We start from the raw sequence: 25,829 nt of genomic DNA, 5'->3' as shown, positions 1-25,829 counted from the left end.
AAGGGATCTCTTGTAGAACAAGACTTCCCTCAATTACAACGGCCAGGATTCACTGAGGTGAGGAAGTCATGGCAGTTAAAGTGAATATAGCACAAATATAAATACATAGTATAGTTAGGGGTCCTCAACAGTGGTGGGATCCAAAATTTTAGTAACAGGTTCCCTCGCCAGCCCCACCTCAGCAAAGGGGGCAGAGGCAAACCTGAGCCCTGGGCAAAACCTGAGTTGGATGCCCCCCCCAATGGGCAGCCACCCCACCACGACCCCCCAAAATTTTTTTGCACCAGGTCATTTCTAAATCATTATCACATTATAGAAAATGCCCCAACTCACAAATCTGAGCACAGCAATGGTGAAACACACAGGTTCTTTGATAGAGACTGGGGAGATAAAAGGTACGAAAGGCTGAGAATCAATGAATTGCAGGACCTGAAAGGGATTCACCCAGTTCAGGGAGTTACATTATTAGTCGCAATTGCTATATGGAACCTTCACGTTCAAAGGCAGGGTGCCTCTCGGGGAGGCGAGGGCGTGGAGGTGGAAAAGCGGACCCAATTAGTAACCCCCTCTCGGCACACACAAATAATTAGTAACCCACTCTCGGGAACTGGTGAGAACCTGCTGGATCCCACCTCTGGTCCTCAACTTTTGACCCTGCAGGTACCTTTGGTGTTCTCACACATGACAGTGGACAAAATGGCTGCCACAGGAGGCAAAGCCAAACACAAAATGGCTGCCACAGGAGGCGGAGCCTAACAGAGGAAACCCAAGTGCAGGGGGAAAGAATAATAATTTTAAAAGCTAGATTGGGAATGAGAGAGAATAGAACAAACACTGTGGCAGCAGCTGCCACTGAAATGTTACTGTAACCTCCATAGCCAATGGATCTTCAGTAGCCAGTCGGAAGCCGTGCTGGACACGAGTGCCACCTGTTTTCACCCACCTCCTAAAAACCACTCGATGGGTGCCAAGAATAGTATTTGCAGGCCCCGTGGCACCCACTGGCATCCTGTTAGGGAGCCCTGGTGTTGGGATATCTGTATACGATTACAATGGTCTTGTGGATGCATTGTAGAAAGCTTTCAGGAGCCAAATCACTTCTACTGTGAGGTTCTACTGAGTTGGAGAGATTTCTGTTCCATGGGGAGGAGGGTCCCTCTCTGAATGCGCCCCTCTCTGAATGTGCGCCTCTCTCCCTATTTTGTAGGTTCAGCATCTGTGAGGATGTGAAAAATGGCTGACAGTCCTCAAACGCCATCGAGTCCTTCTGCAGCAAAGCCTCACTCCCAAGCCAGCTCTCAACAGGAGAATGCTACTTTTGCTTCCCAAAGAGAAGGCGTGGATGGGAATGAACTGATCTTTGCCTTGGACAACGACGAGGAGGAAGCTGTTGCTGATCCACCAGAAAGCTTCTCGCTGTGTGAAGATAGCGGGCAAGAAGAAACCCATCGTGCACGGTCCGTCCTCCACGTGCCGCTCCCTCTCCCGTCCCGTCCTCCAGAGTCAGATTTCTCGCCTGCTGCACCCCTTTCCAGCTCTCCTGGTTTCTCGCCTCAGAGGTCGACTGGATTCATAAACCCACAAGGCCCCAAGCCGCTCATCAACTTAGTGAAGTCTCTCTCGACCGAGATCGAGTCCCGAGACGGCTCCTCCCTCAAGCCCCAGCCTTTGTTGAGCTTGGTCAAATCCATTTCCACGGAGATTTCCCGCCTGGAGCCCGAGGTGACTCCATCAAAATCGGACTCCAAACTCAACGTCCACCGGTGGCGTCAGATCACCCACCCCAAGGGCAAAAATGGGGACTCCAGGACAGCTCCCTCTTCACCCAGCACCTCCCCTTCGGAAAGCAAAGGAAGCTTCTTCAAGGCCCAGGAAGCCAAGTTCGAGGACACCAAAAGGCGGTTTTCAGAGGCCATGCATGAACCACTCAGCCGGCTCAGCAAAATCATAGGAGAAGAGAACAACGCTTCCCCGAAACAGAAGTCCCCCCATTCTGGCAACCAAATCCACGAGGCTCCTTCCGGTCTCTGCAGAGATCCCTCGACTACGGAGGCCAAGAGCGAAGGCCCCAGCAGTCAGCACGGGGCCACGTTAGGCCAGTCCTGCCGAAGGAGCCAAGCAGAGGAACATTTGCCCGCGGAACAGAAATGGGGGCCTTCCTCAAACTGCCGGTATGAAATCTGCTCCTACGGCGACGTCATCCAGGTGGTGGAGGTGGCTCAGGACAAAGGGGCCAGCGAGGATGAAGTGCGGACCATCAAGCCTCTGGAGGTCTTGTGCCCCACCCAGTCTTGCAGCACCGTGCCAAGCAAAGCCCTCGCCTGCATTGCCCTGTTGGCCTACAACTACTTTGTCCTACCTTTGCCCCCCTACGTCTCCGGCCTCTTCCTGGGCTTGGCCTGCGGGTTCATGTTGGGCTTCCTGATCATCCTGCTCTTGGTGCCAAAGCGTTCCTTTTCTCGGCGGAAAACACACCACCCTTGGGACAAGATTCCACTGGAGATGCTAAATCGGCACCCTCGAGAACCCAGCGCGCTTAAGGTAAGAGAACCTACCTCTGGTTTGGAGGCTGATGTCTAAAGCAGATAGTCTGCACTACTATTTCCCTGCAAACTTCTGGATTTCGACTCTCTCTTTTTCAACCTTCCTAGTAATACATGAGAATGGGTTTTTATGAAATACAGGGAAACAGGATGCTTTGCATGATGGCCGTATGTTGCTGGAAGTGCCCCGCAGACAAGGAAGTTTGTAACAATTCTAACCATCCAAGCTATGTTGATATTCCTGATACAGTTGTTAATTTCAGTCCAGAAAGAATGCTAGCAAAATTACTTTTCCTGCAGGTGGCAACTCACCCACAAGTGATGTTCCAATTCCTTTTAGCAAATATTAAAATCTTCTAAGACAAATTTCCTTGAGGTGTTTGCTTAGAAAGCTCTTCTCTATGCCACCCCACACACAAGAAACCCCCACGCAATTTTACATGACATGGAGCTGGTAACTCTCCCACACTAAGCATAGACATTTATTTCCAGGGATGGATGAATGAAATGTACTTCTATGATCCAGAGATCTATCACCCTTCCATGACCCATTCTGTGTTTGTGACCTTGGAGGACTCCTCCGTGAAGCTCTCCTATCCCAAAAACAATATCCCCCGCCGGGCCACCTTTGAAGAAGAGATCTCAGAGGTGGCTTTTGTGAATCACCACCATTATGACCTGCACGGTGCAAAGGTAAGGCTCAGGTGGACAGGTAAGGCTCAACAGTGCACGACGTCTTCTCAATGCTCAGACGTCTCCAAAAATGGCAGGTGCAGGGGCTCAGAATTTGGATAGGAAGAGGCCAAAACTACAGTTCATTTGCTCTCACTTTTACGACACCTTCATTGAGAAACATAGCCGCCTTGAACATTCAGCAGGTCAGATCACAATGTACAGATGCAAGAACATCTGGAAGCAAGGAGGGTTTTTTTTTTTAAATTACTCCCTAGTTCCCAGTTCTGTGGCATGTTATACTTCAGATTTTCAGACTTTTCTTTGTGCAGGTTTAAGGTCTAGAAACTGAACTTTCAAGGGCCTTAATTCCATAGGAGTGTCTATGTCTTGTTTAGTGCTGTTATTTTGCACCTGGAGAATCTTGCAGCGCCGTAACAATTAAATGTTGTTATTCAACAATTTAGCATTGTTATTTTGCACCAAAGAGAATCTTGGAGTACCTTAACTCATTACAGCCTGGCCTCTCGCCGCTAAAAAGGGCTCTAATCTGCAAAAAAAAAAAAAAAAGGCATGTAACAAAAACTCTGTGAGGGTGCTGTGGGTTTTCCGGGTTGTGTGGCCGTGTTCCAGTAGCATTTTCTCCTGATGTTTCACCTGCATCTGTGGCTGGCATCTTCAGAGGATCTGAAAAAACTCTATTCATCCTTAAGATGCCATCCTTTTAACACCTGCAGGACATTCGACATTTGGGTTTCAAGCTGTCCTGATGTCCCACACCTAGCTGTTCCCCACTCGTCCCCTAGGAACCATCCATGCAGTCCACAAAGGGTGGGGCTTGACATATCCCCTTGGTATTCCAGGTCTTCCTCTTCCCACCCGGGCTGGCTCGGAAGAGAATGTGGAACAAAAAATACCCCATCTGCATTCTCTTGCCAGAGCAAGAGAACCTGAACAGCAAGGGATTGGCCGAGCACAATGTGGACCACCCAAAAGAGAAGAGTGCTAAGAAGCAGCAGCCCCCCAGCCAGGAGACCCCTCAGAAGCCCCCAGCTGACCCCCGGGAAAGGACGCTTTACCTCTTTGGCAGAACAGGAAGGGAGAAGGAGGAATGGTTCCAGCATCTCGTGACGGCCTCCCGGGCTGAGCGTTCTGAGCTACACAGCGCCAATCACAGTGAAATCCGGGCAGGTAAAGGATAAGAGGTGCCAGGCATCACTTTAATTGCCCTGGCTAGGGACTAAATATTTTGAAAGTTCATTTGGTTGATCCCAGGAGTTGGACTAAATCCTCCCCTTCTTCTACAGCTCTGTGACTTCTTTTGTGTCCTGGGTAGTTTCCACGCTCCAATGTTAAAGAGAAGTCATTCCCGCGAGATTCTGCGTTTTTACGCAAATTGTCATTATTCCGTTTCTTTCTGGCTGCATTTTAAACGTGACAAACTATGAAATTAATGTGCTACATTCAAAACAATATAAGATTCACAAACACGCCTGGCATTTTAAACGTGGAAATGTGGGACATGTTAGTTACACAGATCCTCCCGGTTCTTCAGAGTAGACCCATAAAGATTGACTTGGATCAGAACCATACATGCAGGGGCAGAGTTCTAATTCACGAAGAAGGTAGGTCCCTTAGGTGATAGGGCGTCACTGATGTCCTCTTGCTATTGTAAGTTAAAGGGTAAATGAGACCTCAAGATAATCACAAGATAGACAGGATTTTACCTCAGTATGCAGAGCAATGATTTAATTAACAAATTCCAATTCTCAAGAAGATCCTCAAACTTTTTTTATCCCTTCCCAGAAACGGACACACCGAGTGGCTCTGACTGAATGGAATGTGCTGATTTTGCTTTTAAATGACACGGATGTTTTCAGGCATCCAAATTCTGAGTCCAGCCATCATTTCTGTGCTTGCAGGATGCAGAACTCCGTTCTCGCTCTTGTCCCTCTGACTTCCTGCTCCCTTTTTCTCTCTGCCGCAGGGGCCAACCAGCTCAGCCCGCCAGGGAGAGGGATGCACAGCAGCAGCAGTAGCAGCAGCAGCCGGGGCAGTGCGGAAGACCTCCCTTCTTTGGTCAAGCCCCGAGATCTAGTTGGAAACGTGCGGGAGAAGCTGCTGCTGGATTACAATACCTACATGTCCCGAATTGTCCCGGTGGCCAATGGCTCCAGCTCTCCTGGAAGTCCCTGCCCCAGTGCGGCCGGCAGCCTGACTCCCAAACAGGTGAGGAATCAGCTAGGTGGCTGGGAACCCCTGAAGTTCTCCAAAGGACGCTTGAGAGCAGGGGTCCCCAATGTCTTGCTCATGGGGGCCACGGTGACCTCTGATCCCCTTCCTGGCACCCAACAAGAGTGAATATGGTCAGGTGGGGCTTTTGCCCAGCAAGGCTTCTGACTGGCTGTTCAGTTACTGCTTTGAGCATTTCTTAGAAATATTTCTGATTTCTTTAAGTAGAATAATAATAAGAAGAGTTGGATTTATATCCCCTCTTTCTCTCCTGTAAGGAGACTCAAAGGGATTTACAATCTCCTTTCCCTCCCCCCCCCCCAACAAACACCCTGTGAGGTGGGTGGGGCTGAGAGAGCTCTGAAGAACCATGACTAGCCCAAGGTCACCCAGTTGGTATGTGTTGGAGTGCACAAGCTAATCTGGTTCACCAGATAAGCCTCCACACAGCTCAAGTGGCAGAGCGGGAATCAAACCCCATTCTCCAGATTAGAGTGCACCTGCTCTTAACCACTACACCACGCTGGCTCTAAAGTGACTTCAGAATCCAGTTTTCCAAATGGAATCAGTACCTTCTGACACATACTAAACACAATGGCAGGTCCGAATCACATACTATCAAATACTAAATAACACTTGGGTATCAGCTGTCAATAATTAAGTATTGAAATCAAATAGCAGCAGCGGCGTCAAACTATTATTTGGCCATTATCCAGGGGTCAAAGGATGACATCCAGGGAGATACATTAAAACCCCTTACCACCTAAGGCTATGCATATGCAATGGGAACTGTGTAGACTCTATAGATCATATTCTACTTTATTGTCCACTTTACACAGGACCTAGAGTCAAACACCTGTCACCTCTGCTACTCAAAAAAGAGTATGCATCTGACTTGCAAAAGATCACCTTTCTGTTGGACAGCTCCAGTAGTGATGTAAACGATGCAGTCACCAAATTTTTGGACCTGTATATAAAACAACGTTTTAGGAGCAAATCCTGAACATCAGCCTTCTCTACCTGTCCATTTATTTTAGCTTCCCTCTATTTGGCTAAGTGGATCTGTGTATATAATGTTGTTATGCCAATAAAGGTTCTTTGTTTGTTGTTGTTGTGAAAGGATGACATCCAATGTTCCATATTTGACCAGGAGAGCTGCATTCATGTCTAGCAGCACCTTAGAAGCCAACAAGATTCTGGAAGTTTAAGCTTCTGGGAGTCAAAGGTCCCTTCATCTCCATTTGACTCTCACAAGCCCATAACCTAAAGGTCTTGTATGTCTGGAATCTGGCTCTTCTAGTGCAGACAAACATGGCTGCCCTTTTGAAACTATCTGACCAGGAGGATTCGCAGGAACAAATTAATTTTGGGACTTGTGGGTGACTTATGTCTCTGCCTCGGGTGACTGTCCCCATGCTTCGGGAGTCAATGAGAGACGGCGACCAAGGATTGTCTCCCATTCCAGTGTCTCGGAGACGAGAACCTCCCCAGCGAATCACAGACAGCGTGGGTCAATGCTGTTCTCGGGCGGATGTTTTGGGACTTCCTAAGAGAAAAATATTGGGCAGACCAGGTCTCAGACAAGATTCAGAAGAAACTGGGCCGGATCAAGGTGAGAAAGAGACGCAGCTCTGTTTCTTCCCCTGGGGTACCCTTTCTCACTGGATCCTGGCGTGGGAATGAACGAGGAGTGGGTATTTCTACCTGGCCTGGCTGATTTCCAGAGGGCTTATCTTGCTTCATCCTGTTCTTTGCTTAAAGTTTGGTTCTAAGACCACAGGTGGGTCTGGAAAAGCTCCACCCCATTCAGATTTCTGGGCAGGTAGTTAGCCCCAGAGGCAACAGAAACACCCCTCTCAATGCCAGTGGCCCTGCGCGTTGCTCCCAAGCAAGAGCCCATGTCAGGCTGGCCCTGGCTCAGGTTCCTTGTTTTGGCTCCTAGTGAGGGGCGATTTCCTTCTTCATCCTTCTCTCCCCTTTTGCTCCAACCCAGCTGCCCTATTTTATGAATGAACTCACACTCACGGAACTGGACATGGGGACTTGCATCCCGCACATCAGCAGCGTTTCCGGCCCAACCATTGACCATCGAGGTAAGTCCTGAAAGCTGGCACTTTACTGCTGGATTGATTGGATTTATATCCTCCCCCCCCCCGCCCCCCTAACAAAGCAGGTGTAGTCGTGCCGCGAGGTCAGCATCAGAACGAGACGAGACGCGGTGATTTCATCTGGTGGAGAGCGCCAGCAACGGGAGCGCGGGTGTCCGTGTTCCAAGCGACTCTCCCGTATGCTGGTTCCTGGCACCTTTTTATTGCGGATGATTCTAGCGGAGTGTAGGAAAGAGGCGGCGGGCAGAATTCCGGGAGAGGCAGGAGAGCGGGGGGACTGAGAAGGTCATCATGCTTCGATGCATGATCTCACCTGGCTGCTACGTGCGGAGAGGAGCATGCGTCTGGGCCTGAAGAAATCCTCACCTGAGGGGCAAGGCCGGTATTGTCCCTTTGTCCAGGACACCCCCCCCCCACAGGACTTTTACTCCCAAAGCCTTTTATTTCTGCGTCTATGGAATTCCTTACATTGTGGCAGGAATCTTAATTCATCTATATTCTTGTGCAGTGGACCTCTTGTCTTGAGATGGAGAGGTTGAATATTACTGCGGAAGGTGCGGTAGCCCCCAAAGAGGGCTCCGACCTTTCCCTTCTGGATCTAGAGAAACCGGCAGGAGAACGGGCCTCGCTGGTGGCTCTTTCCCGTCCTCGTATCAGCACGAGTCTTCCTTTACTCCGTTGGAACGAGGGACGTGACGACGACGATGGGGACTTCCATGAGTCGTTTGGGGCGCTGTCCATGGATCGAGCGCCTGTGGAACGGATCTCTACCCGTTCTCGTGTGGATTACAAACCTCAGATGCAACCTGTCATGGAGGAGACGGGCTTGACCACCTTTCATGCGGCAACCCAGGAATCCATTGAACGATTCCTGGACTCGTATTTTGGTGATGCTCCCAAGGAACCACCGTGGCACAGCACTGGGGCCCGTCCAAAGGACACCGGGACTCAACCTGGAATTGGGAGGGGTATCCGTACCGCTTCCCAATCGGACCCCCCCCATCCCGGTCCGGCAACCGCACCTGAGGTGCCTCGGGGAGCCACCGGTGGCTACGGCGGCTACGGTGTCTCCGAGGGCTCGCTTCCTGACGACGAAGAGTCTGAAGAAAGCCTGCATTCCCAGCCGGACCGGTTTCCTCTCCCATCGAGAGAAGACTGGGATGAGGAAGTAGGGCGACTTCGAGATGCCCAAGCGGCATGGAACCGTGAACGCCAGCTATGGGAGGAGGAACGGGCACAGTTGCAGCAAGAGCGCGAAACCCTGCAGAGGGACCGGGAACAGCAACGCAAAGAAGTCCAGCTCGAGTTGGACCGTGCCAAAGACGCGCTCCAACGGCAATATGCCCAGAATCTGTCAGTCCATGATAAAGTCCTGGAACAGTCCAGACTGGATTTACAACGGCAACGCGAAAGCGTTCAGGCTCTGCGCACGCAAAGTGAACTCACTGAAGCCCTTAAACGGGACGAACTGCTTAAATTAGGGCGAGAAAAAGCTGCTTTGCATGCGCACCAAGATGCATTGACTCGCAAGGAGAGGGAGCTGGCTGCTTTGGAGAGGGAACTAAGGAGGCAGCAGACCAGGGGGCCCCAAGTTGGAACCTATGCTGTTACTGATCATGCCGGTGCCAGGGGGGCCACGTACCTGGGTCCTGCCACCCAGGCACCGCCAGCGCCCCCGATTCCGGCCCCCCCCGTACAACAGCTGCCTGCCCAACCTGCTCAACCAGCGCAACCACCTCCCCAGCAGGCGCCAAGAGCCGTCGAACGGGGCTACTTTCGGCCCCCGATACCAGCCCGTTTTGATGGGACCGCTTCCAAACTTCCCTACTTCATCTTGCAACTCAATGCCCACTTGGAAGACTATGATGATCTATACCGGTCTGAACGCGAGAAAATACGGGACATCGGCTCAGTCCTAGATGGGGCGGCAGCCGACTGGTTCGTGACTGTTTTGGATTTGCAGGATGAGGACTCTCGCACAGTGCCCGCCTTCCTCCAAGCTTTGAGAGCGCGCTTTCAAGATCCAGGCGCCGAGAATGAAGCTATCCGCACCATCAAAACCATCCAGCAAGGCAACCGCCCGTTTGCAGAATTTGTCCGTGAATTTCGTGCGGCGGCTGCTCGACTTCCTCCTGAGTGGCCTGAACGCATGAAATGCGAATACTTCTCGGATGCTGTGGATAGCAAGCTACGTGAAACGGTGTTTTTAATTCGGGTTCCTCGTACCATTGCAGATTGGATCCAGTTGGGGTCTCAAGTGGCGTCTCGTTTGGAATACGCTCGTCAAGGAGGCCGCCCACGCCCTAAAACCACTACTGTGTCCACCAAGTCAAGCCCAGCCGCTCCTACCGAAACCACCTCTGAACGCCGTCGCCGACTTGGGTTGTGTCTTTACTGCGGAGGGCCAGGTCATCTAGCCGCCAACTGTCCCAAGAAGCAAAAACCAACCGCTCCAGCTCCGCGTACTCCGTCTGCCAAACCACCACGCAGGTCAGGGCCGCCTCCCACTGGCTCGTCTAAAGCGGTGACCGAAGGCGACCCAGAGGAGGGGGAAGCAGCTGTCTGTCTTTCTTCAGCCCCCATGGACATGGGCCCGACTCCTGACGCGGTGAGTGAAGGCAGCGCTCCCATTACTGTTCAAGCATTTCTGGCCAACCCCGCTAAACACACTCGCATTATAGCCTCGGCCCTTGTGGATTCCGGCTGCTCCCACTGCTTAATGCGGCCCCAGGTGGCAGAGGAGCTAGGTCTGGACCGAATTCCCCTGGCTAAGCCCATACCATTCACCCAAATGGACGGCAGCCCCCTCGGAAACGAAGGACCGGCCCAATTCAAAACACAGCCGGTGCTCCTCCGTTGCGCCGACCATTGGGAGAAAATTAGTTTCATTTTGGCGCCAGTGGCCAAACACTCCATAGTTTTGGGCATGCCTTGGTTATTGTTACATGAACCAAAATTCATTTGGAAAGAAAGAATCCTAGAATTCACTGACCCTCCCTGCGGTGAACACATGAATTGGGAAGAAAACCCAACGTCTCCTGACACACCCCCCTCTCTGGCTTCCTCAGTGATTGCCCCCGATTCTATTGACATCCCACCTGCATATCAGGATCTAGCCAGAGTTTTTCAGGAGCAGGAATGCGATCAGTTGCCACCCCACAGAGACACTGACTGTAAAATCGTCATACAACCAGGGGCGCAACTGCCCAAGGGTAGAATCTACCGCATGAGTCCCAATGAGGAGAAGGAACTTCGTGCCTTCTTAGACAAGAACCTTGCTCGCGGTTTCATACGGCGGGCTACCAAACACACACACGCTGCTCCTGTTTTGTTTGTCAAAAAGAAAGATGGGTCTTTACGGCTTTGCACGGATTATCGAGGTCTCAATGCGGTCTCCCTGTCCAATAAATATCCTTTGCCTTTGATCAAGGACCTTTTAGATGCACTCGGCAAAGGACGCATTTTTACTAAATTAGACTTGAGAGAAGCTTACTACAGAGTCAGAATTGCTGAAGGATATGAACACTTGACTGCGTTTAATACAAAGTTTGGACAGTTTGAATATTTAATAATGCCATTCGGGTTAAGTGGGGCCCCCGGAGCTTTCATGGCCCTTATCAACGAAGTTCTCCATGATTTACTGTACAAGGGAGTTGTTGTGTATTTAGATGACGTTTTAATTTACTCCCAAACTATAGAAGAGCATGAAATATTGGTTCGAGAGGTATTGAAACGCTTGCTTGACAACTCTCTCTTTGCCAAACTCTCCAAATGCTGTTTTCATCAGACCTCCATTGACTATTTGGGTTACCGGATCTCGCCCGAGGGCTTAAAAATGGATCCTGCTAAAATTGACGCAGTCCTCCAATGGCCTGCCCCCACCAACCGCAAAGAACTCCAGTCGTTTCTTGGTTTTGCTAATTTCTATCGTGATTTTATACCCCAATTTGCTGAACTGACTCTCCCTCTCACAGACCTCTTACGCACTAAGGGTAAAGATTCACTGTCCGCCAAGCCCGGGGCCCCCCTTTTCTGGTCTGAGGAATGCCAAACAGCCTTTCAACTATTAAAATCTGCGTTTACCACCGAACCTATCCTAAAGCACCCTGACCCAGATCTCCCGTTTGTGGTTCACGTGGACGCCTCGGACAAAGCACTTGGGGCAGCCCTGTTGCAGAAAAATAAAGATGGTAGACTGGTTCCGTGTGCTTATTTGTCTAAAAAATTCTCTGGTGCCGAACTCAACTGGACTGTGGGAGACAAGGAGACTGCGGCCATCAAAGCAGCACTCTCCACTTGGCGCCACTGGCTGGAGGGGGCTAAGCACCCTTTTCAAGTTTGGTCGGATCATAAAAACCTGGCAGCTCTTTCCACCCCCCTCAAGATGTCCGCAAAACAACTTCGTTGGGCCGATTTCTTTTCTCGTTTCTCTTTTACAGTCCATTTTTTCCCTGGGAAAACCAACAAACTGGCTGACGCGCTCTCGCGCCTACCCGGGGAGGGGGGTGGAGCTGCCTTGCGAGATATTCCACGCACTGTTCTTTCCCCCTCCCAGTTGGGGTTGGCTGTCACCCGATCTCAAACGTCCACCTCTCCTCCACCCCCCATTCCCAGTCTCGTCTCTCCTTTCCTGCGGGAATTGGAGGAGGCGGGGCTGCATGAGCCTCCAGCGGCCGAAGGGGACTCCCAATTGCGTTTGGAGAATGGAGTTTGGCGGAGGGGGGAATGTTGGTACGTGCCTCCCCCCCTCCGCAAGCAAGTTCTTGAAGCTTGCCACGATGCCCGTTCGGCTGGACATTTTGGCTTTTTGAAAACTCTACACTTAGCCCGCCGGCAGTTCTGGTGGCGCGCAATGCGCAAAGACATTGAGGCTTACATTAAAGGCTGCTCGGTTTGTGCAGAAGCCAAAACCATCCCGGGAAAGCCCCATGGACTGTTGAAACCTCTCCCGGTAGCTTCCCGTCCTTGGGAAGTCATCTCCATGGATTTCATTACAGATTTGCCCGAAAGTCATGGCAACACGGTTTTATGGGTGGTGGTAGACTTATTCTCTAAGCAAGCCCATTTTATTCCATGTGCTTCCATCCCCTCCGCTCCTAGGCTGGCACGGCTGTTTATTCAACATGTTTACCGTCTCCATTCCGCCCCCGTTAAGGTGGTCTCCGACCGCGGCCCCCAATTCATCTCAAAGTTCTGGAAAGCGTTTTTGGGGTTGTTGGGGGCCGCCCCGGCCGTCGCCGCCCCCTACCACGTTCAAAGTGACGGCGAGACGGAGAGAACGAACAGAACCCTAGAGCAGTATTTACGTTGTTACACCAACTACCACCAAGACAATTGGTGCGAGCTTATTCCGTTTGCGGAGTACGCCTACAACAATGCGGTTCATAGTAGTACAAAGAAAACCCCCTTTGAAATTGTGTCTGGTCGCTCCTTCCCGCCGTTGCCACAACTACCCGCAGCAGCTTTGGACCCCCCAGAATTTCAACAATGGATTTCATCCCTAGCCGAGGGATGGAAGTCGGTCCAGACCGCCTTACAGCAAGCAAAGGACTCCCAAAAACTGCAAGCGGATAAACACCGCTCAGATTTCCCTCTGCGTGTGGGCTCCTGGGTGTATTTATCTACAAAAAATCTCAGAGACGTGCATAAATTTTCCAAACTTGGCAAGAGATTTGTGGGACCTTTTCGGATTACTAAAGTGATTAATGATGTCACTGCCCGCTTAGATTTGCCTAACTCTCTTAGTAACATCCATCCTGTCTTCCATTCCAGCTTGCTCAAAGAGGCTCCCGCTTCCGATGCCTGGCACGACCCGCCGGAGAGGCCCCCCCCCCCCCCCCCCCCCCTCCCCCTCAACCCCCCCCCCCCCCCCCCCCCCCCCCCCCCGCCCACCCCCCCACCCCCCCCGACGCACCCCCCCCCCCCCCCCCCCCCCCCCCGGGGGGGACCCCCAGCGAACCGCCCCCCCCCCCCAACCCCCCCCCCCCCCCAACCCCCCCTTCCCCCCCACAGCCGCCCCCCCCCCCCCCCCACCCCCCCCCCCCCCCACCCCCCCCCCCCCCCACCCCCCCCCCCCCCCACCCCCCCCCCCCCCCACCCCCCCCCCCCCCCACCCCCCCCCCCCCCCACCCCCCCCCCCCCCCACCCCCCCCCCCCCCCACCCCCCCCCCCCCCCACCCCCCCCCCCCCCCACCCCCCCCCCCCCCCACCCCCCCCCCCCCCCACCCCCCCCCCCCCCCACCCCCCCCCCCCCCCACCCCCCCCCCCCCCCACCCCCCCCCCCCCCCACCCCCCCCCCCCCCCACCCCCCCCCCCCCCCACCCCCCCCCCCCCCCACCCCCCCCCCCCCCCACCCCCCCCCCCCCCCACCCCCCCCCCCCCCCACCCCCCCCCCCCCCCACCCCCCCCCCCCCCCACCCCCCCCCCCCCCCACCCCCCCCCCCCCCCACCCCCCCCCCCCCCCACCCCCCCCCCCCCCCACCCCCCCCCCCCCCCACCCCCCCCCCCCCCCACCCCCCCCCCCCCCCACCCCCCCCCCCCCCCACCCCCCCCCCCCCCCACCCCCCCCCCCCCCCACCCCCCCCCCCCCCCACCCCCCCCCCCCCCCACCCCCCCCCCCCCCCACCCCCCCCCCCCCCCACCCCCCCCCCCCCCCACCCCCCCCCCCCCCCACCCCCCCCCCCCCCCACCCCCCCCCCCCCCCACCCCCCCCCCCCCCCACCCCCCCCCCCCCCCACCCCCCCCCCCCCCCACCCCCCCCCCCCCCCACCCCCCCCCCCCCCCACCCCCCCCCCCCCCCACCCCCCCCCCCCCCCACCCCCCCCCCCCCCCACCCCCCCCCCCCCCCACCCCCCCCCCCCCCCACCCCCCCCCCCCCCCACCCCCCCCCCCCCCCACCCCCCCCCCCCCCCACCCCCCCCCCCCCCCACCCCCCCCCCCCCCCACCCCCCCCCCCCCCCACCCCCCCCCCCCCCCACCCCCCCCCCCCCCCACCCCCCCCCCCCCCCACCCCCCCCCCCCCCCACCCCCCCCCCCCCCCACCCCCCCCCCCCCCCACCCCCCCCCCCCCCCACCCCCCCCCCCCCCCACCCCCCCCCCCCCCCACCCCCCCCCCCCCCCACCCCCCCCCCCCCCCACCCCCCCCCCCCCCCACCCCCCCCCCCCCCCACCCCCCCCCCCCCCCACCCCCCCCCCCCCCCACCCCCCCCCCCCCCCACCCCCCCCCCCCCCCACCCCCCCCCCCCCCCACCCCCCCCCCCCCCCACCCCCCCCCCCCCCCACCCCCCCCCCCCCCCACCCCCCCCCCCCCCCACCCCCCCCCCCCCCCACCCCCCCCCCCCCCCACCCCCCCCCCCCCCCACCCCCCCCCCCCCCCACCCCCCCCCCCCCCCACCCCCCCCCCCCCCCACCCCCCCCCCCCCCCACCCCCCCCCCCCCCCACCCCCCCCCCCCCCCACCCCCCCCCCCCCCCACCCCCCCCCCCCCCCACCCCCCCCCCCCCCCACCCCCCCCCCCCCCCACCCCCCCCCCCCCCCACCCCCCCCCCCCCCCACCCCCCCCCCCCCCCACCCCCCCCCCCCCCCACCCCCCCCCCCCCCCACCCCCCCCCCCCCCCACCCCCCCCCCCCCCCACCCCCCCCCCCCCCCACCCCCCCCCCCCCCCACCCCCCCCCCCCCCCACCCCCCCCCCCCCCCACCCCCCCCCCCCCCCACCCCCCCCCCCCCCCACCCCCCCCCCCCCCCACCCCCCCCCCCCCCCACCCCCCCCCCCCCCCACCCCCCCCCCCCCCCACCCCCCCCCCCCCCCACCCCCCCCCCCCCCCACCCCCCCCCCCCCCCACCCCCCCCCCCCCCCACCCCCCCCCCCCCCCACCCCCCCCCCCCCCCACCCCCCCCCCCCCCCACCCCCCCCCCCCCCCACCCCCCCCCCCCCCCACCCCCCCCCCCCCCCACCCCCCCCCCCCCCCACCCCCCCCCCCCCCCACCCCCCCCCCCCCCCACCCCCCCCCCCCCCCACCCCCCCCCCCCCCCACCCCCCCCCCCCCCCACCCCCCCCCCCCCCCACCCCCCCCCCCCCCCACCCCCCCCCCCCCCCACCCCCCCCCCCCCCCACCCCCCCCCCCCCCCACCCCCCCCCCCCCCCACCCCCCCCCCCCCCCACCCCCCCCCCCCCCCACCCCCCCCCCCCCCCACCCCCCCCCCCCCCCACCCCCCCCCCCCCCCACCCCCCCCCCCCCCCACCCCCCCCCCCCCCCACCCCCCCCCCCCCCCACCCCCCCCCCCCCCCACCCCCCCCCCCCCCCACCCCCCCCCCCCCCCACCCCCCCCCCCCCCCACCCCCCCCCCCCCCCACCCCCCCCCCCCCCCACCCCCCCCCCCCCCCACCCCCCCCCCCCCCCACCCCCCCCCCCCCCCACCCCCCCCCCCCCCCACCCCCCCCCCCCCCCACCCCCCCCCCCCCCCACCCCCCCCCCCCCCCACCCCCCCCCCCCCCCACCCCCCCCCCCCCCCACCCCCCCCCCCCCCCACCCCCCCCCCCCCCCACCCCCCCCCCCCCCCACCCCCCCCCCCCCCCACCCCCCCCCCCCCCCACCCCCCCCCCCCCCCACCCCCCCCCCCCCCCACCCCCCCCCCCCCCCACCCCCCCCCCCCCCCACCCCCCCCCCCCCCCACCCCCCCCCCCCCCCACCCCCCCCCCCCCCCACCCCCCCCCCCCCCCACCCCCCCCCCCCCCCACCCCCCCCCCCCCCCACCCCCCCCCCCCCCCACCCCCCCCCCCCCCCACCCCCCCCCCCCCCCACCCCCCCCCCCCCCCACCCCCCCCCCCCCCCACCCCCCCCCCCCCCCACCCCCCCCCCCCCCCACCCCCCCCCCCCCCCACCCCCCCCCCCCCCCACCCCCCCCCCCCCCCACCCCCCCCCCCCCCCACCCCCCCCCCCCCCCACCCCCCCCCCCCCCCACCCCCCCCCCCCCCCACCCCCCCCCCCCCCCACCCCCCCCCCCCCCCACCCCCCCCCCCCCCCACCCCCCCCCCCCCCCACCCCCCCCCCCCCCCACCCCCCCCCCCCCCCACCCCCCCCCCCCCCCACCCCCCCCCCCCCCCACCCCCCCCCCCCCCCACCCCCCCCCCCCCCCACCCCCCCCCCCCCCCACCCCCCCCCCCCCCCACCCCCCCCCCCCCCCACCCCCCCCCCCCCCCACCCCCCCCCCCCCCCACCCCCCCCCCCCCCCACCCCCCCCCCCCCCCACCCCCCCCCCCCCCCACCCCCCCCCCCCCCCACCCCCCCCCCCCCCCACCCCCCCCCCCCCCCACCCCCCCCCCCCCCCACCCCCCCCCCCCCCCACCCCCCCCCCCCCCCACCCCCCCCCCCCCCCACCCCCCCCCCCCCCCACCCCCCCCCCCCCCCACCCCCCCCCCCCCCCACCCCCCCCCCCCCCCACCCCCCCCCCCCCCCACCCCCCCCCCCCCCCACCCCCCCCCCCCCCCACCCCCCCCCCCCCCCACCCCCCCCCCCCCCCACCCCCCCCCCCCCCCACCCCCCCCCCCCCCCACCCCCCCCCCCCCCCACCCCCCCCCCCCCCCACCCCCCCCCCCCCCCACCCCCCCCCCCCCCCACCCCCCCCCCCCCCCACCCCCCCCCCCCCCCACCCCCCCCCCCCCCCACCCCCCCCCCCCCCCACCCCCCCCCCCCCCCACCCCCCCCCCCCCCCACCCCCCCCCCCCCCCACCCCCCCCCCCCCCCACCCCCCCCCCCCCCCACCCCCCCCCCCCCCCACCCCCCCCCCCCCCCACCCCCCCCCCCCCCCACCCCCCCCCCCCCCCACCCCCCCCCCCCCCCACCCCCCCCCCCCCCCACCCCCCCCCCCCCCCACCCCCCCCCCCCCCCACCCCCCCCCCCCCCCACCCCCCCCCCCCCCCACCCCCCCCCCCCCCCACCCCCCCCCCCCCCCACCCCCCCCCCCCCCCACCCCCCCCCCCCCCCACCCCCCCCCCCCCCCACCCCCCCCCCCCCCCACCCCCCCCCCCCCCCACCCCCCCCCCCCCCCACCCCCCCCCCCCCCCACCCCCCCCCCCCCCCACCCCCCCCCCCCCCCACCCCCCCCCCCCCCCACCCCCCCCCCCCCCCACCCCCCCCCCCCCCCACCCCCCCCCCCCCCCACCCCCCCCCCCCCCCACCCCCCCCCCCCCCCACCCCCCCCCCCCCCCACCCCCCCCCCCCCCCACCCCCCCCCCCCCCCACCCCCCCCCCCCCCCACCCCCCCCCCCCCCCACCCCCCCCCCCCCCCACCCCCCCCCCCCCCCACCCCCCCCCCCCCCCACCCCCCCCCCCCCCCACCCCCCCCCCCCCCCACCCCCCCCCCCCCCCACCCCCCCCCCCCCCCACCCCCCCCCCCCCCCACCCCCCCCCCCCCCCACCCCCCCCCCCCCCCACCCCCCCCCCCCCCCACCCCCCCCCCCCCCCACCCCCCCCCCCCCCCACCCCCCCCCCCCCCCACCCCCCCCCCCCCCCACCCCCCCCCCCCCCCACCCCCCCCCCCCCCCACCCCCCCCCCCCCCCACCCCCCCCCCCCCCCACCCCCCCCCCCCCCCACCCCCCCCCCCCCCCACCCCCCCCCCCCCCCACCCCCCCCCCCCCCCACCCCCCCCCCCCCCCACCCCCCCCCCCCCCCACCCCCCCCCCCCCCCACCCCCCCCCCCCCCCACCCCCCCCCCCCCCCACCCCCCCCCCCCCCCACCCCCCCCCCCCCCCACCCCCCCCCCCCCCCACCCCCCCCCCCCCCCACCCCCCCCCCCCCCCACCCCCCCCCCCCCCCACCCCCCCCCCCCCCCACCCCCCCCCCCCCCCACCCCCCCCCCCCCCCACCCCCCCCCCCCCCCACCCCCCCCCCCCCCCACCCCCCCCCCCCCCCACCCCCCCCCCCCCCCACCCCCCCCCCCCCCCACCCCCCCCCCCCCCCACCCCCCCCCCCCCCCACCCCCCCCCCCCCCCACCCCCCCCCCCCCCCACCCCCCCCCCCCCCCACCCCCCCCCCCCCCCACCCCCCCCCCCCCCCACCCCCCCCCCCCCCCACCCCCCCCCCCCCCCACCCCCCCCCCCCCCCACCCCCCCCCCCCCCCACCCCCCCCCCCCCCCACCCCCCCCCCCCCCCACCCCCCCCCCCCCCCACCCCCCCCCCCCCCCACCCCCCCCCCCCCCCACCCCCCCCCCCCCCCACCCCCCCCCCCCCCCACCCCCCCCCCCCCCCACCCCCCCCCCCCCCCACCCCCCCCCCCCCCCACCCCCCCCCCCCCCCACCCCCCCCCCCCCCCACCCCCCCCCCCCCCCACCCCCCCCCCCCCCCACCCCCCCCCCCCCCCACCCCCCCCCCCCCCCACCCCCCCCCCCCCCCACCCCCCCCCCCCCCCACCCCCCCCCCCCCCCACCCCCCCCCCCCCCCACCCCCCCCCCCCCCCACCCCCCCCCCCCCCCACCCCCCCCCCCCCCCACCCCCCCCCCCCCCCACCCCCCCCCCCCCCCACCCCCCCCCCCCCCCACCCCCCCCCCCCCCCACCCCCCCCCCCCCCCACCCCCCCCCCCCCCCACCCCCCCCCCCCCCCACCCCCCCCCCCCCCCACCCCCCCCCCCCCCCACCCCCCCCCCCCCCCACCCCCCCCCCCCCCCACCCCCCCCCCCCCCCACCCCCCCCCCCCCCCACCCCCCCCCCCCCCCACCCCCCCCCCCCCCCACCCCCCCCCCCCCCCACCCCCCCCCCCCCCCACCCCCCCCCCCCCCCACCCCCCCCCCCCCCCACCCCCCCCCCCCCCCACCCCCCCCCCCCCCCACCCCCCCCCCCCCCCACCCCCCCCCCCCCCCACCCCCCCCCCCCCCCACCCCCCCCCCCCCCCACCCCCCCCCCCCCCCACCCCCCCCCCCCCCCACCCCCCCCCCCCCCCACCCCCCCCCCCCCCCACCCCCCCCCCCCCCCACCCCCCCCCCCCCCCACCCCCCCCCCCCCCCACCCCCCCCCCCCCCCACCCCCCCCCCCCCCCACCCCCCCCCCCCCCCACCCCCCCCCCCCCCCACCCCCCCCCCCCCCCACCCCCCCCCCCCCCCACCCCCCCCCCCCCCCACCCCCCCCCCCCCCCACCCCCCCCCCCCCCCACCCCCCCCCCCCCCCACCCCCCCCCCCCCCCACCCCCCCCCCCCCCCACCCCCCCCCCCCCCCACCCCCCCCCCCCCCCACCCCCCCCCCCCCCCACCCCCCCCCCCCCCCACCCCCCCCCCCCCCCACCCCCCCCCCCCCCCACCCCCCCCCCCCCCCACCCCCCCCCCCCCCCACCCCCCCCCCCCCCCACCCCCCCCCCCCCCCACCCCCCCCCCCCCCCACCCCCCCCCCCCCCCACCCCCCCCCCCCCCCACCCCCCCCCCCCCCCACCCCCCCCCCCCCCCACCCCCCCCCCCCCCCACCCCCCCCCCCCCCCACCCCCCCCCCCCCCCACCCCCCCCCCCCCCCACCCCCCCCCCCCCCCACCCCCCCCCCCCCCCACCCCCCCCCCCCCCCACCCCCCCCCCCCCCCACCCCCCCCCCCCCCCACCCCCCCCCCCCCCCACCCCCCCCCCCCCCCACCCCCCCCCCCCCCCACCCCCCCCCCCCCCCACCCCCCCCCCCCCCCACCCCCCCCCCCCCCCACCCCCCCCCCCCCCCACCCCCCCCCCCCCCCACCCCCCCCCCCCCCCACCCCCCCCCCCCCCCACCCCCCCCCCCCCCCACCCCCCCCCCCCCCCACCCCCCCCCCCCCCCACCCCCCCCCCCCCCCACCCCCCCCCCCCCCCACCCCCCCCCCCCCCCACCCCCCCCCCCCCCCACCCCCCCCCCCCCCCACCCCCCCCCCCCCCCACCCCCCCCCCCCCCCACCCCCCCCCCCCCCCACCCCCCCCCCCCCCCACCCCCCCCCCCCCCCACCCCCCCCCCCCCCCACCCCCCCCCCCCCCCACCCCCCCCCCCCCCCACCCCCCCCCCCCCCCACCCCCCCCCCCCCCCACCCCCCCCCCCCCCCACCCCCCCCCCCCCCCACCCCCCCCCCCCCCCACCCCCCCCCCCCCCCACCCCCCCCCCCCCCCACCCCCCCCCCCCCCCACCCCCCCCCCCCCCCACCCCCCCCCCCCCCCACCCCCCCCCCCCCCCACCCCCCCCCCCCCCCACCCCCCCCCCCCCCCACCCCCCCCCCCCCCCACCCCCCCCCCCCCCCACCCCCCCCCCCCCCCACCCCCCCCCCCCCCCACCCCCCCCCCCCCCCACCCCCCCCCCCCCCCACCCCCCCCCCCCCCCACCCCCCCCCCCCCCCACCCCCCCCCCCCCCCACCCCCCCCCCCCCCCACCCCCCCCCCCCCCCACCCCCCCCCCCCCCCACCCCCCCCCCCCCCCACCCCCCCCCCCCCCCACCCCCCCCCCCCCCCACCCCCCCCCCCCCCCACCCCCCCCCCCCCCCACCCCCCCCCCCCCCCACCCCCCCCCCCCCCCACCCCCCCCCCCCCCCACCCCCCCCCCCCCCCACCCCCCCCCCCCCCCACCCCCCCCCCCCCCCACCCCCCCCCCCCCCCACCCCCCCCCCCCCCCACCCCCCCCCCCCCCCACCCCCCCCCCCCCCCACCCCCCCCCCCCCCCACCCCCCCCCCCCCCCACCCCCCCCCCCCCCCACCCCCCCCCCCCCCCACCCCCCCCCCCCCCCACCCCCCCCCCCCCCCACCCCCCCCCCCCCCCACCCCCCCCCCCCCCCACCCCCCCCCCCCCCCACCCCCCCCCCCCCCCACCCCCCCCCCCCCCCACCCCCCCCCCCCCCCACCCCCCCCCCCCCCCACCCCCCCCCCCCCCCACCCCCCCCCCCCCCCACCCCCCCCCCCCCCCACCCCCCCCCCCCCCCACCCCCCCCCCCCCCCACCCCCCCCCCCCCCCACCCCCCCCCCCCCCCACCCCCCCCCCCCCCCACCCCCCCCCCCCCCCACCCCCCCCCCCCCCCACCCCCCCCCCCCCCCACCCCCCCCCCCCCCCACCCCCCCCCCCCCCCACCCCCCCCCCCCCCCACCCCCCCCCCCCCCCACCCCCCCCCCCCCCCACCCCCCCCCCCCCCCACCCCCCCCCCCCCCCACCCCCCCCCCCCCCCACCCCCCCCCCCCCCCACCCCCCCCCCCCCCCACCCCCCCCCCCCCCCACCCCCCCCCCCCCCCACCCCCCCCCCCCCCCACCCCCCCCCCCCCCCACCCCCCCCCCCCCCCACCCCCCCCCCCCCCCACCCCCCCCCCCCCCCACCCCCCCCCCCCCCCACCCCCCCCCCCCCCCACCCCCCCCCCCCCCCACCCCCCCCCCCCCCCACCCCCCCCCCCCCCCACCCCCCCCCCCCCCCACCCCCCCCCCCCCCCACCCCCCCCCCCCCCCACCCCCCCCCCCCCCCACCCCCCCCCCCCCCCACCCCCCCCCCCCCCCACCCCCCCCCCCCCCCACCCCCCCCCCCCCCCACCCCCCCCCCCCCCCACCCCCCCCCCCCCCCACCCCCCCCCCCCCCCACCCCCCCCCCCCCCCACCCCCCCCCCCCCCCACCCCCCCCCCCCCCCACCCCCCCCCCCCCCCACCCCCCCCCCCCCCCACCCCCCCCCCCCCCCACCCCCCCCCCCCCCCACCCCCCCCCCCCCCCACCCCCCCCCCCCCCCACCCCCCCCCCCCCCCACCCCCCCCCCCCCCCACCCCCCCCCCCCCCCACCCCCCCCCCCCCCCACCCCCCCCCCCCCCCACCCCCCCCCCCCCCCACCCCCCCCCCCCCCCACCCCCCCCCCCCCCCACCCCCCCCCCCCCCCACCCCCCCCCCCCCCCACCCCCCCCCCCCCCCACCCCCCCCCCCCCCCACCCCCCCCCCCCCCCACCCCCCCCCCCCCCCACCCCCCCCCCCCCCCACCCCCCCCCCCCCCCACCCCCCCCCCCCCCCACCCCCCCCCCCCCCCACCCCCCCCCCCCCCCACCCCCCCCCCCCCCCACCCCCCCCCCCCCCCACCCCCCCCCCCCCCCACCCCCCCCCCCCCCCACCCCCCCCCCCCCCCACCCCCCCCCCCCCCCACCCCCCCCCCCCCCCACCCCCCCCCCCCCCCACCCCCCCCCCCCCCCACCCCCCCCCCCCCCCACCCCCCCCCCCCCCCACCCCCCCCCCCCCCCACCCCCCCCCCCCCCCACCCCCCCCCCCCCCCACCCCCCCCCCCCCCCACCCCCCCCCCCCCCCACCCCCCCCCCCCCCCACCCCCCCCCCCCCCCACCCCCCCCCCCCCCCACCCCCCCCCCCCCCCACCCCCCCCCCCCCCCACCCCCCCCCCCCCCCACCCCCCCCCCCCCCCACCCCCCCCCCCCCCCACCCCCCCCCCCCCCCACCCCCCCCCCCCCCCACCCCCCCCCCCCCCCACCCCCCCCCCCCCCCACCCCCCCCCCCCCCCACCCCCCCCCCCCCCCACCCCCCCCCCCCCCCACCCCCCCCCCCCCCCACCCCCCCCCCCCCCCACCCCCCCCCCCCCCCACCCCCCCCCCCCCCCACCCCCCCCCCCCCCCACCCCCCCCCCCCCCCACCCCCCCCCCCCCCCACCCCCCCCCCCCCCCACCCCCCCCCCCCCCCCCCCCCCCCCCCCCCCATCTCCCCCCCCCCCCCCCCCCCCCCCCCCCCACCCCCCCCCCCCCCCACCCCCCCCCCCCCCCATCCCCCCCCCCCCAAACCCCCCCAACCCCAACCACCCCACAGCCCCCCCCTCCGCCCCCCCCCCCCCCCCCCCCCTCCCCCCCCCACCCCAAAAACCCCCCCCCCCCCCCCCCCCCCCCAGCACCCCCCCCCCCCCTGCCCCCCCCCCCCCCCCCCCACCCCAACCCATCATCCCCTGCCAGCATGATGCTGGCAGGGGATGATGGGAACTGTAGTCCATAACATCTGGAGGGCTGCGAGTTTGACACCTAAGCATTCGGCAGCGGGTGTCTCCAGGGTTCCTCCCCTTTACAATTTCTCACTTCGGTTCACGCATTCCAAACTTCACCACATGAGAGTCTGAAGAAAGAATTCGGCAGAGGACTTGGTAACCTTCTGCTCCCTTTCCCTCCTACTTCTTTACCTGTCTGTACTGAGCTACCCAGTTGGGAGAAAGATGGTAGGTTAGAACTGAACCATTGATTTGTTTCAGAACTGCCTGTACTTGGTCGAAATCTATCTTAGGGAAGGGTGTGGGCATAAGGACAGAATGCACCCCATCGCAAAAAGGTATCAGCGCAGTTTTCTCTTGCCTCCCTCTGCAGGTACAGTTTTAGGATTCCCCCGCAGTTGGATTTGAAGGTCCGTCCAAAACTGGGAGAACGGGAGGTCACCTTCATCCATGTGACTGAATGGATAGAGAAGAAACTCCAGCACGAATTCCAGGTACCCGCCCAGTTTTCTCCCAGAAACCGTCGGAAAATAACCATTGAAAGAGCCAGCAATACCTAATTTAAAATTTAGTTCAGAGCAAGATCCCAAATGCAGAGTGAAGAACAGGGGAAGGGAGATGTCTCCTCATCTGAAATCTCTCTGCAGCACTCAGTGGCAGGGAGGGGTACACAAACACATCAGCTTGGTGGCTTCTTCACTTGATTCTCTCTCTTTCTCCCCTGACTCCTTTCTTCCTACTAGAAAATCTTAGTGATGCCAAATATGGACGACCTCATCGTACCTCTAATGCATTCTGGATTGGAATCCCAGGAGCCTGTGGAGGAACCCACAAAGGACTGCCTGGAAGACTGCGAGAAGAAATGCTGAGCAGGGACCCCGTCTGCCCAAGACCCTTGATGGGGTCGGCCAGGATAACCCCGCAACCAGACAATCGAGGCCTGGGAAGGAGCATCGGCCGAGGGCCAGTCAGGAGGCTGGTGTCTGGCGACATTATTGCTCCATCTCTTCTACTCTTTCCCCCTTCCCTGACAAAACAAAGTTCTTCCTGTGGGATATTTCAACACATTTCACAAGCAGCAGATGGGTAAGGGAGATAGAAGCCAGCTTTCAACCTGACTGGCCCCAGCACAAGCGAGAAGTTGTTCAGCGCCATCCTTTCTGCCAGAAGGGTCGTGGGAGAGACTGTGACCCCAATGGTTTTGTGGCGTTCCGTCCAGGTTGAGCTTCCAAACCAGACTTTGCAAAAAAACATCCACATCTAGCTGAATTTAAATGCCAGACCCATCAATATGGCTGGGCTTAAGGACTGAACAAATGCCAAAGAATATGCCTGTTCCATTCAGTTTGACGCACTCCTGGGGGAGCCTGCACAGTAGAGAGGTTAAAGTGTTGGACTAGAACCTACAGATCCTTTCTCATGGATAAAATTGCTGCGTGCCCTTGAGCCAATCATTATTTCCAAGCTCAGCCTCCTTCAGAGGATTGTTGTGGGAGGATAAAATAGAGGAGAACCCCAAAAGCCTCCCTAAATCCCTAGGAGAAAGGGTGGGGCTAAAGACACAGAGATGGAGAGGCTCCAGCTTTTAACAACCCGGGTCTGGGTTTGAGTCTATAGGGAAAGTCAGTTTGGAGACTTGAAGATCCAGAGCTTGCAAGTAGCGCCCCCTCGCTTTGCCAGCCCCAAGGAGGAAAACAGCTGGAACTTCTACAAGGGTAGCTTTCCATTTTGGAGCTGTGCTGGTTTTCTAACAGGCCCTGGGAGGCCTTCTGGAAATAATGTTGTTGCCCGAAACCAGATGTTGCACATGGAGGCAACCAGGAAGCATTATGGGGTTGGAGACTTAAAGCAGGCATAGATGGTGCAAACCAGAACCAGTCACCGGAGCACGATAAAGAGCTGGGCTGGACACTGCAGAAAGAGAACCTGATAGCTTGGAGGTGGCCCATGTGCGCTCCCGTGCACTTTTCCTGCCTGGCAGACTGTGGGGCTGGGCTGTTAAGACAGTGCTGTGCTGCTCCTAGGTATTGTATTTATCCTCCTCCTGTCTTAAACCCCTTTCCCTTTCCCATATGCCAAACTCAAGGGGCGGCATTCCGCAACAGCGGGCAATGCCGGAAGCATCTCAGTGCAAAGGAAGCTGAGCTGGCCGTTTCCAAGAGATGGCCCGCACTGCAGCATGACAGGTGACTGTTTCAATTTTCCATGCAATAATTTAAAAAAAAAAAAGCAATAGCTTTGGGCAATTTAATTATGGGTTGCGCCTAATCAAAGGGCTTTGCAAACCTTATGGTTGACAAGAGGCGGTGAAACGGGTGGTGAACGTGAAGCAAATAAAGGCTTGCATCCAG

The 25,829-nt window shown here is 67.4% G+C and overlaps 1 protein-coding gene across 1 annotated transcript in view; it reads left to right on the top strand.

Moving 5' to 3' along the window:
* LOC125431396 (testis-expressed protein 2-like) overlaps nt 1-25,829 on the top strand; it is a 35,258-nt gene extending 9,429 nt beyond the window's left edge. The window contains exons 2-10 of the mRNA XM_048494157.1: nt 1,208-2,541; nt 3,036-3,236; nt 4,079-4,406; nt 5,203-5,444; nt 6,913-7,059; nt 7,441-7,540; nt 23,685-23,706; nt 23,852-23,972; nt 24,222-25,829. Coding sequence (XP_048350114.1) covers nt 1,234-2,541; nt 3,036-3,236; nt 4,079-4,406; nt 5,203-5,444; nt 6,913-7,059; nt 7,441-7,540; nt 23,685-23,706; nt 23,852-23,972; nt 24,222-24,347 — 2,595 coding nt within the window. The 5' untranslated portion in view covers nt 1,208-1,233 and the 3' untranslated portion in view covers nt 24,348-25,829. The remainder of the gene's footprint in view (nt 1-1,207; nt 2,542-3,035; nt 3,237-4,078; nt 4,407-5,202; nt 5,445-6,912; nt 7,060-7,440; nt 7,541-23,684; nt 23,707-23,851; nt 23,973-24,221) is intronic.

The sequence above is a fragment of the Sphaerodactylus townsendi genome, linkage group LG04 (assembly GCF_021028975.2).
Source record: "Sphaerodactylus townsendi isolate TG3544 linkage group LG04, MPM_Stown_v2.3, whole genome shotgun sequence".
Lineage (NCBI taxonomy): Eukaryota > Metazoa > Chordata > Lepidosauria > Squamata > Sphaerodactylidae > Sphaerodactylus > Sphaerodactylus townsendi.
Note: the sequence above shows the minus strand (reverse complement) of the source record. Positions and strands in the feature narration are given on the sequence as shown.